General features: G+C 30.6%; 1 protein-coding gene across 1 annotated transcript in view; it reads right to left on the reverse strand.

Moving 5' to 3' along the window:
- LOC111618022 (probable ATP-dependent RNA helicase DDX23) overlaps positions 1-11683 on the reverse strand; it is a 48224-nt gene extending 36541 nt beyond the window's left edge. Inside the window, exons 1-2 of the mRNA XM_023359441.1 lie at positions 11616-11683; positions 5618-5668 (exon numbers count right to left, since the gene is read on the reverse strand). Coding sequence (XP_023215209.1) covers positions 5618-5668; positions 11616-11683 — 119 coding nt within the window. The remainder of the gene's footprint in view (positions 1-5617; positions 5669-11615) is intronic.
- Positions 11684-12100: the final 417 nt, after the last annotated feature.

The following is a 12100-nucleotide window of genomic DNA, read 5'->3' on the forward strand; positions in this document are numbered from 1 at the left end:
TTTTTTTTTTTTTTGCTCATACACATACACTTGTAATAAAACTTTATGGTGGGGGTCAATGTGAGGCTTTGGAAAGTGGTTGAGGGTCGACAGTTAAAAAAAGTTTGGCGACCCCTGCTGTAGACAATAGTGAATGAACCCGGTCAGCAACAATAACCATATTCAAAATCTCAGCACTTCCAGAACCTCTCAGTGCCTCTGTTCAAAATCTCTGACAAATTCCAGTTGCTGCCAGTGTGCTGCAAGCAAACTGCAAATGTCTTTTTCAGTGCTCAATACTCCAGCAAATAAGATGGCAACCATTATGGGACTCATAAGAGCTCTATTTTGCATTGACAATTTTGAACTTAATTTATTTATTGATGAATGTACAGTACCCTTGAATAAATTAAGATTAGGTTGGTACTGTACATTAATAGAATATTTTAATATACTGGTATATTTACATAGGACATCATATCATTTTAGTTGTTAAAGTGAAATCTTAGAATTGATTTAATTATTTATAACTTCTATGGAAATTAAAAAAATCTTCATCCCTCTTTTTCTTTTCAAAATATTCATTTTTCATTAAGCTGTTCTCATTAAATAAGTTCAAAAATAAATTTAATGTAATGTGGAAGTCCATATCATTTGCCATTTTTCTTTCCCAATATCTCCAGCAGTCAGTGTTTATGTTCACTCAAGGCATCAATTCTGGCAGCATCTCACTGGCTTGACACTGAGATGTTGAATATGCCCAATGTTGAAGTAGTCTATGGAATTAAGAGATGTTTCCAGGTTATTAGGGGACCAAGTGCGTCCCAGGAGAACATTCCCCAGACCATTATTCCACTCACCAGCTTTTAGGATTGTCACTTGGCAAGATGGGTCCACAGATTTATGCTATTGGCATATTCTGATCCTGCCATCAGCATGGAAGAGAAGGAACTAAGACATGTCAGACCAAGTGACCTTTTACCATTCATCAAGTGTCCAATTGTGATGCCTCTGGGCCCACTGAGGAGTGCTTTTCTGTTTTTCTTTGATAGCAAATGCACCCTTGATAGTTTTCTGTAGTTAAAACCAATCCAAGATAAGATCTGGTTGCTGTGAATTCAAATATGCTTTTTGCTGCCTGCATCTGCATTGTACTGAGATGCAATCTGTCATATTGTTTCCCTTCTGTTGCTGTGAATGATTTATGCCAGCAGCCTGTTACTTCTGATCCACAAGCCTTTTTCATTCACAGTTGCATTTATTGCTTATTTTTTGGCCCAACTGCCATTTTCTGAATACACGAGGTACTGTTGCATGAGAAAAGCTGAGGATGTTAATGGTTTTCAAAATACTGGAACAGGGTCTTCTTGCTCCCATTAACATGCCTTGATTGAAATTTATATCTTTTGTCCTATCCAAGCCAGGTTAACTGTACTGATAAACAGTTCTCTTGATACTGAGCATGTCTTTTATATACTAAGTGCTATTACACCACCATGTGTCACTAACAAATCCACTCGTCCAAGTTAGAGTGAGCAGTGTCTCTAATAATTTGGCTACTCAGCATATATTATACAGTAGTATTAAAGAATTTTATCACTTCAACCAGGAAAATCCTCTCCAGCAAATTTTATCACTCAATCAGCAAGTCCAATACCATCATTCTTATATAATAGTTTCTCAATTAAAATACAATATTTCATGTAAGTTTTAAGAATATGTCAAATTCAAATTTTGAAATTAGGGAATGGCAAAATGGTTAGTTGAGCTTAGTCCAGCCATTCACTTTTTACTACCTCACCTTTAATGTTGCACAATGTTTTTACGCATATTTTTAAAAGGACCATTTCTAGCTCACTTGTCAGTTTTGAATAATGACTCAGATGAAGAATGCAGTACTTACACAAAAGAGCATTTAAAAAAAAAAAACATAATTTGGTGTTACTGGGAAATTTGTGCAGAAAATAACAGTGAGACAAGTCCGAAAAACATTGGATAACTTAATCTTTTTTAATAAAAATATTTTAAAATTTAGTAGCAAAGTAATAATAATTAAATTTAATAGAATCTTTTTATTTCATCCTCTTGTAGTTTTTTTATAAACTATGATCTATTATTAAGAGAGTTCTAATCATCATTTAAACTGAAAAAAAAAATTCATTTCAAATAAACAATCATTTTACTTATTAAATATATTCCTTAATTATTTGGATCCAATTAATGCAATAATTTTCTAGAATGCATTAACCACACTAATTTGAGTAATTTCTGTATATTTAAAATATTTTTATAAAGTAAATCAATTTCTTAAGTGGTTTATCATTTTTTACAGGAAAATTTATTAAATCATATAGTTGTATTTAAAAAGACAAATTTATATAAATTTAAGCTTATTAAACTTAAGTGTGTAGGTATATTATTTATTTAATTTTATTGATATGTTTTGCAATATGTGTATGCAAATAGTTTTGTACAGCCAGAAAAATAATTAAAAAGGAAATATGTCAAGGAATTTGACAAATTAATAATTTTATCAACTGTTTTCCTACTAAATATACCAAAAATTCCCTTACTCAAGTTTTGAAAATTTTTTCCTGGCAAGTTGAAAAACTGATAAAGTACAAAATAGAGCATTACTGATTTGGATTTGTGGCCATCTTGAAAGTGTTTTGAACTAATTCATACAGGTGTATCATCAACTGGAAAGCAAGAAATGTGGCCATGTCAAATATGATGCTTAATTAACCAATATAAAGAATTACATCTTTGGAGGCTTATTTTGTTACAAATTTTAGAAAGTATATGTGGAAATTTGAAAGAAAAATTTTTTCAATGATGTACTACCAAGTAGGCTACTTTGTACAAACTTATTCAAAGGTTCACGAAACCTGAATCTTCTTTTTGATCACGACATTATTTCTAAGGACTTGTGGCCATCTCAATCCCATATTTAACTCTTATCAGATTTTTTTTTACATATGTATCTAAAGCATGGATGGCCAACCTGCAGCATGTGTGCCACAATGTGGCACGACAGAGTTTAAACAGTGGAACGCGAAGACTTATTGAAAAACTAAAAAAATTGAAAAAAATAATGTCGTCTTCAGGAACTTTGTCAAAGTCCATAAAAACCCTACTCATATGCTACTGAATACAACAGTGCCGGAAAGCGACACTGCTTGACACCAGTACAATGATGCAGTAAGACAGTGTGGTCATGGGACGAGCCCAATAATTTGGTTTGAGTTGCCTTGCTTTGGCGCCGTTGTGTCTTGCTATGGTTGTCTGTTCCAGCGTTGCCAGATTTGGCTACTTTGCTAAAAAAAAAAGGGTAGCCAAATTTGGCTACTCTTTTTTTAGTTTGGCATAAAAAAATATCATTTGGCACATTGGCTACTTTTATAAAATTTTTGGCTACAAACACTAAAAACATCTGGCAAAGCTGGTCCTTTCTCAAACGAGAGCAAGTGTGACACTCTGTCTGTCTGGCTCAGTTGATTTTAAACTGCCGAGCAAAATGTTAAGCTTTCTTTAAACTGTTTTTTGATTTTGGAGTTGAGCGTTGTTGTTTTAAAGATTTTATTTTCACTAGCAAGGTTGCGACTGACGTTTTCATCGCAAAAATGTGTACATCGGATGTTCAGCACCGCCATCCTGTAAGCCTAGAAGTTTGACAATGGCATTTGATACATCGAGCATAATTCAACTGACATTCCAAACACCATTGTCAAGCTTCTAGGCTTACAGGAAGGCGGCGCTGAATGTATGACATACACGTTTTCACAATGAAAACGTCGGCCACAACCGCTCTATTATGTCCATGAGTAAAGCTTTGACATTGAAACAAAAATATGAAGAGAATATTGCAATTTGTGATTTTAAAACTGTCTGGAAAGAATAATTTTTGTTTACGCATCAAAATGCTTCCAAGCCTATTTGTTTGATATGTGGAATTTGTGTAGCAGTGCCAGAAAAATTTCAAACAAATGCATAGTGATTTCAACAGCAAATATCCTGTCGGATCCTTTTTCAATTTCTCTGCAAGATGTTAATTGTTACCCACCTGAAATCCAAATTGAAATTATTGACCTACAGAACCATACTACACTGAAAAGCAAATATAAGGAACTTATTTCAACTGCAAGTGATCCAAATTGTATCAAATTTTGGAAATTTGTACCAACAAGCACTTTTCAAAATTACACAATTTGGCTGTCAGATATTGTTGTAGGTTTGGATCAACATATGTTTTCTATTATGAACATAATAAAATCAAAACAGAATTCAAGATTAACTGATATGCATCTAAAACACCTAATTTTGTTAGCATCTTCAAGAACTAATCCTAATATAGATGACTTGGTAAAAAAAACTACAAATTCAAAAGCCACATTAATTAAGTACTGACTGTTTAAATAATTATTTAGAATTAAAAGTTTCAAGTTATTCATTTTTATTTTATATATAACCTAACTGACTGAACCTTTAAAAATGTTTATTAACAATAAAACCTAAGTTTGTACTTTTGTTTTATTTATTGTATTATTTTTTAAACCTCCACTACTCAGACTTACGTGAAAAAAAAATATGCTATTTGTGTAAAAATCCCATAATCAGTCTATAAATAACATTTTTTCACCTTTTTATATTTTTTAGTATGTTGGAAAAGTTGTAAGTGGCATGCATAATTTTTTTTTTTCAGATAGTGGCACTCTTCCCAAAAAGGTTGGCCAACCCTGGTGTAAAGTCTTCACTTATTACAATCCTTAGTGATAAGTGAATACTAATAAAAACAAAACATCAGCTTTATTACATTTTTAAATAATCTGAAATTGTTTCTCATTATATTTTATTGTCTTTAAAATATATAAAAATTTAATAAAAATCTGTTATCTCAATTAATCATGCTTCCTTTTAAATATNCAGGATCATCCGAGGTTGCAAGTTGGTTATAGTACACCCTTTTGATCTTATTTGTAAGCATGATGTCTTTGTTTAAATAAACATGATATAATTTTAAATTATGGTCTCTGTGTGAGTCATCTTTGCGTCCAACAAACCACTACTCCCATACATAAAAAGGCTTTCTTGCATCATTTTGACAGATCACAGGCAAAGCAAGGGTCGTAATCTTTCGCCTTATGGACGACCTCTAAGGCGAGTGGCATTGGCCAATGTCGAACAGACCCCACAGAGGTATCTTTCATTGTTCCTCACAATTATTTAGTTTGTATTGTTAAGTTATTAATTTAAATTTTACTATGAATATAGCACATATAAATTATTTTTACTATTATTATTTTCAATTTCTTTTATTTAAAACTTTGTTTTGAAAAAATCAAAAATATTACAGATTTTCAAATATAGTAACTTATGTAAAGTAAAATAATAAATCTGTAAACAGCAGAAGACATTATAAATTAATATAAGCTGAAAGACAGAAAAACATCTATCTTTGAAAATTTCACAAGCTAAAAATTAGTGTTTTAAGTTTATAAACATCAATGTTATTAATTTTCATTGTATTTCTTATTTTTATGAAGTTGTAAAGTTTATAAAATTTTCAGTTCTGATCCTGAAAAGTAAAAAATTTAATACAATTTTCTTAAATTTTACAAGACCCATATCTAAGCTATACCTTCTTTCTTTACTACGAGATCGTCTTCTTTCTCTACTACGAGAGCGTGATCTAAAAAAATTTAAATAAAACAAAATATTAAAAGCTTAAAAACAAAAATACATTTGCTTGCTATAATTAATTCAATAATATAAATTTTTATCTCTAGAAGATAAATATATTTAAACTAAAAATAAAAATTTTAAATAATTTTTCAAAATATATCTATATATATAAAAATGAATGTATGTCTGTCTGTGTGTCCTATGTCCTTCATGCATTACCACACCGTTTATCCGATTGCCATGAAACTTTGGGAAGTTGTTTAATATACTCCGGCGAAGGTTTGTGGCATAGTACGATTGCCATGAAACTTCGGGAAGTTTTTTAATACACTCCCGCGAAGTACATTTATCCTACGATAGATGGCGCGCGTTTACACGAGCATTCGCGCATAGTGTGTTTGATCGATTTCAAATTGTGAAGACCATTTCCCCCCTTCAAAAATATATATGTCTCTGTATATGCATTTGTGAACTGTTATTTACGATATTTGTAATCATTTTTGTTTAATCACTTTATTTCGACTTTTTTTGCTAATTATGTTTTCGCTCGAACTTCGTTAAAATCTTAACTGTACCCCGAACAACGACCGAAGTTGTAGGAAGAAATTCGCCTATTTTACCGATCTAGGTATCGCCCTTTTTCAAATTTTAATATCGACTCGAAATAATTTAAAAAGACAAATTACAATAAAACGGTTTATTATCTAACTATCAGAAATTTCCCAACATGCCAAGGAAGAGAGGAAGGAGCAATTAAATAATTAAAATTATAAAGGATTTAAAAATATATATATAAATGGGGAATATCGCGCTTTTGACAATCGCTGCAAGTGTGTGGGCTAAATTTGGAGAATCCGTGCTTCTCGCATGGACAACTGTATGTGGCCAGCTCACGCGTCGGAAAACCTTCCGAATTATTCGTGTACGCACCAGACGAAAAAACAAAAAATATCGTGTATCCACGAGCACTCCAATAAATAAATAGAATTGAAACGACACTTTGAAATGTTTTCCCGATGAAAACGAATAATAATAATATATTTCAATAAAAATGATAAAATGAAAATTTAATTTTATTATAACGAGTTTGCTTGAATTTCATCTCTTCTGAGATCGCAGCAATGCGCGACGGGTAAGCTAGTANAAATATTTTTATAAAGTAAATCAATTTCTTAAGTGGTTTATCATTTTTTACAGGAAAATTTATTAAATCATATAGTTGTATTTAAAAAGACAAATTTATATAAATTTAAGCTTATTAAACTTAAGTGTGTAGGTATATTATTTATTTAATTTTATTGATATGTTTTGCAATATGTGTATGCAAATAGTTTTGTACAGCCAGAAAAATAATTAAAAAGGAAATATGTCAAGGAATTTGACAAATTAATAATTTTATCAACTGTTTTCCTACTAAATATACCAAAAATTCCCTTACTCAAGTTTTGAAAATTTTTTCCTGGCAAGTTGAAAAACTGATAAAGTACAAAATAGAGCATTACTGATTTGGATTTGTGGCCATCTTGAAAGTGTTTTGAACTAATTCATACAGGTGTATCATCAACTGGAAAGCAAGAAATGTGGCCATGTCAAATATGATGCTTAATTAACCAATATAAAGAATTACATCTTTGGAGGCTTATTTTGTTACAAATTTTAGAAAGTATATGTGGAAATTTGAAAGAAAAATTTTTTCAATGATGTACTACCAAGTAGGCTACTTTGTACAAACTTATTCAAAGGTTCACGAAACCTGAATCTTCTTTTTGATCACGACATTATTTCTAAGGACTTGTGGCCATCTCAATCCCATATTTAACTCTTATCAGATTTTTTTTTACATATGTATCTAAAGCATGGATGGCCAACCTGCAGCATGTGTGCCACAATGTGGCACGACAGAGTTTAAACAGTGGAACGCGAAGACTTATTGAAAAACTAAAAAAATTGAAAAAAATAATGTCGTCTTCAGGAACTTTGTCAAAGTCCATAAAAACCCTACTCATATGCTACTGAATACAACAGTGCCGGAAAGCGACACTGCTTGACACCAGTACAATGATGCAGTAAGACAGTGTGGTCATGGGACGAGCCCAATAATTTGGTTTGAGTTGCCTTGCTTTGGCGCCGTTGTGTCTTGCTATGGTTGTCTGTTCCAGCGTTGCCAGATTTGGCTACTTTGCTAAAAAAAAAGGGTAGCCAAATTTGGCTACTCTTTTTTTAGTTTGGCATAAAAAAATATCATTTGGCACATTGGCTACTTTTATAAAATTTTTGGCTACAAACACTAAAAACATCTGGCAAAGCTGGTCCTTTCTCAAACGAGAGCAAGTGTGACACTCTGTCTGTCTGGCTCAGTTGATTTTAAACTGCCGAGCAAAATGTTAAGCTTTCTTTAAACTGTTTTTTGATTTTGGAGTTGAGCGTTGTTGTTTTAAAGATTTTATTTTCACTAGCAAGGTTGCGACTGACGTTTTCATCGCAAAAATGTGTACATCGGATGTTCAGCACCGCCATCCTGTAAGCCTAGAAGTTTGACAATGGCATTTGATACATCGAGCATAATTCAACTGACATTCCAAACACCATTGTCAAGCTTCTAGGCTTACAGGAAGGCGGCGCTGAATGTATGACATACACGTTTTCACAATGAAAACGTCGGCCACAACCGCTCTATTATGTCCATGAGTAAACCTTTGACATTGAAACAAAAATATGAAGAGAATATTGCAATTTGTGATTTTAAAACTGTCTGGAAAGAATAATTTTTGTTTACGCATCAAAATGCTTCCAAGCCTATTTGTTTGATATGTGGAATTTGTGTAGCAGTGCCAGAAAAATTTCAAACAAATGCATAGTGATTTCAACAGCAAATATCCTGTCGAATCCTTTTTCAATTTCTCTGCAAGATGTTAATTGTTACCCACCTGAAATCCAAATTGAAATTATTGACCTACAGAACCATACTACACTGAAAAGCAAATATAAGGAACTTATTTCAACTGCAAGTGATCCAAATTGTATCAAATTTTGGAAATTTGTACCAACAAGCACTTTTCAAAATTACACAATTTGGCTGTCAGATATTGTTGTAGGTTTGGATCAACATATGTTTTCTATTATGAACATAATAAAATCAAAACAGAATTCAAGATTAACTGATATGCATCTAAAACACCTAATTTTGTTAGCATCTTCAAGAACTAATCCTAATATAGATGACTTGGTAAAAAAAACTACAAATTCAAAAGCCACATTAATTAAGTACTGACTGTTTAAATAATTATTTAGAATTAAAAGTTTCAAGTTATTCATTTTTATTTTATATATAACCTAACTGACTGAACCTTTAAAAATGTTTATTAACAATAAAACCTAAGTTTGTACTTTTGTTTTATTTATTATATTATTTTTTAAATCTCCACTACTCAGACTTACATGAAAAAAATGTGCTATTTGCATAAAAATCCCATAATCAGTCTATAAATAACATTTTTTCACTTTTTTATATTTTTTAGTATGTTGGAAAAGTTGAAAGTGGCACACATAAGTTTTTTTTTCAGATAGTGGCGCACTTCCCAAAAAGGTTGGCCACTCCTGATCTAAAGGATAGAGCTTGTGTAAATAATCTGTGCAATTTGGATAATCTGAAATGCAACATTTTAGCAAGTAATGTTACAATGCATGAGTAAGATGTTAAAGATTGGAATGTGTGTTGTCAAGTAAATCTCTGTCTTCAGATGGAAGACAGACACTTCTAGCAGCTACTATAAAATTTCTGAATACAACTGAGCATCTACTTTCTCCCATGGCTGCCACAGCATTTGGTGATGGTGCTAGTGAAATGTAAACCACATGGCTACAAATCAACGATAATGCATATAGATATCTTTTAACTTTGTATTAAAACAATGGTGTGATATTGCTCTTTACCTCAGTTTAAATACAAACAGGGAGATTAGTATAATGAACAGAAAATTTGCTTTCACAAGTTTCTGGTAGAAATTAAATTAAGAAAAGTATGAGTTTTGAAGTTAAAGATTGGAAAGAGATATAAGGAAGTCTATGATTGTCTGCTCAGCAGCTGAATAAAATGTTACTCAGTTTAAGCTGTGACTGTTATTTGTCCTATTGTATATAAAAAAGGGTACTTTAAAACAGATATTCCAGTGCTTTAGGTTTATTTCTATTTTCATTATTACTTTTTTTAAAATTCCAGTAATCTATAAACAAATCTACTTCCAGCTTTTTACAAAGCAATGTTACTTTTATTCAAGCAATTCTTTTACATTTTTTACAATAATGGATAAGTAATATTGAAAGTAAAATATGTGAAGCAAATTGAATAACTTTTCAATAAATTCCACATCCTTATTTACTTTGATCACAGCAATTTCTTTATCAAAATTTGAAAAAAAGACAAAGGTGTCTTTCCTGCAGACCTAAAATTGCCAAAGACATTTTAATTTGAGCATAACACTTGTGTTTCCTTGTAATACAGTATGTCCCATATCTAATGAACAGTAAGTAACAAACTGTATTACATAGGATTAGTTTTACATGAATTCTTTATAATTCATCATGCTAGAAGTTATTTAACAGATAAACATATTTAGTAAAGATTAATACCTACCTAATCTTTACTAAACCATGCAAGTAGGTAGGTACCTAAATACTGTAGCAACCAAGTCTTTAGATTAGTAAGAGACCACAAATGAAAACTGATAAACCATTTATGGCTGTGAGGGATATACTGACTAGGACGCCTCTTGTCGGGAAAAAAAGGAAAAATAACATGAGAGAGACTAGATTAGAGAGTAGGACCATTGTCTCACTGTTATTTGTGTATCCAATCCCAAACCAAAATAAAGTGTGTAAGTTTTACATGTGTTATTGTTCATAGTCTCAGCCTTTGTGTGAGTTATTGCTCATAGTCACAACAATGGCTGATTTCATTGCCAGAATAGGTAAGTGAAGATTGTTATATCTATTTGTGGCCAACCATCTAAGGATTAAAATGTAGGTTATTTAAAAGATAAATTTGTAATCCAATTCTCTATTGTAGTTTTAGTAAATGAAAGACTAATAAACTTAAGGATTACTACTTTAGTTGCCTGACAAGATTCACTTGGATTAGGCAGCCATTGATAACTAGTTAAGAAAAGCAAAGATTATTTATTGTCATTGATGTTTCAGTTGCAATATGCAATATTCTTGATGGAAAGTTTAAAATAATTAAATAAAAGATGTGGCCAAAATAGGAGCACTAGCGACAACAGGTGGCTTTACTTTGTAAAAAATAATGGTTGCTTAAGCAAATATCTTAATTTTCTAGGCTTGTATGCAACCAGTAACTACAAAAAAACTTTACATTATAATATTTATTCTTATTTTTAGAGCAGTCTTCAAAAGTATTATACATAAACAAGCAAATTTCAACAAAATATCTTGGCAAAACATAGTTATTTGAATAGTGTCAACATCAAACAATCCCTCTTTTTAACATTCCTACTTTACTCACTAGGTGTTATTAGTGTTTCCTGTGGGTGACTATAGATGTGTTTTGTTTATTTACATTTTGTCAGCAGGTTATGTTTTATTAATAAAAAAATCTGAAAGATTGAATAAGGGAACTTTGGTACACCCTGTATTATACTCTTAAATTTTTGAAAGCAAATTGTTTTATGTGATTTTTTCACTATTTTTAAAATTTTTATTTAAATATTACATTTCCTTAATACTACAAATAATGTTTAGTCTATAAAATTTTATATAGAATCTTAATATCAATAACAGATTTATCTCAGTTCATGATTTTAAGTTATATACAACATATCAAAATCCTCCAAAATATTATGAAAAAATATTTGTATGATAATTTTATTTTGTGACAATGATATATTTATTCAAAAATATAACAAAATAATAAACATTTTCTATATTATTTAAATTACCTATGACGGCGATCTCTTTCTCTTTCCACTCTTCGACTATCATTTGATGATTCTTCTGTAGGCCACATGATTTTTCAAAAAATATAATATAGTCTAAAAATTAAATAAAAATCTATTAATAATTTAAATAGAAAAATATAATCTTTAAGTAGGATCCAAAATTTGTGGTCTTTATAAACAATTTTATTGATAAATTTATACAGTACCTTAGCAGCAATGAATTAAATTTGTATTAAAAAAATAAAATATTTGGCTTTCAATTTAAAATTAATTCACTACTATTAAAACTAATTTAATTGTTAATTTGCAATATCTCAAATTAAAATCTTAAAAAATGTATAATTGTACCATTGTGAAAAAATATTTTAATGATATTCATTCATTTGTAATCTTTCTTATCATTATAAATATGCAAACATTAAAAAGAAAAAGAACAAAATTACATCATTTTTATTTGCAAATGAAAAAAAATTTGTTTTAAAGTA

This window comes from Centruroides sculpturatus, unplaced genomic scaffold (genome assembly GCF_000671375.1).
Source record: "Centruroides sculpturatus isolate CEXI.00-Female unplaced genomic scaffold, Cexi_2.0 scaffold47, whole genome shotgun sequence".
Classification (NCBI taxonomy): Eukaryota; Metazoa; Arthropoda; class Arachnida; order Scorpiones; family Buthidae; genus Centruroides; species Centruroides sculpturatus.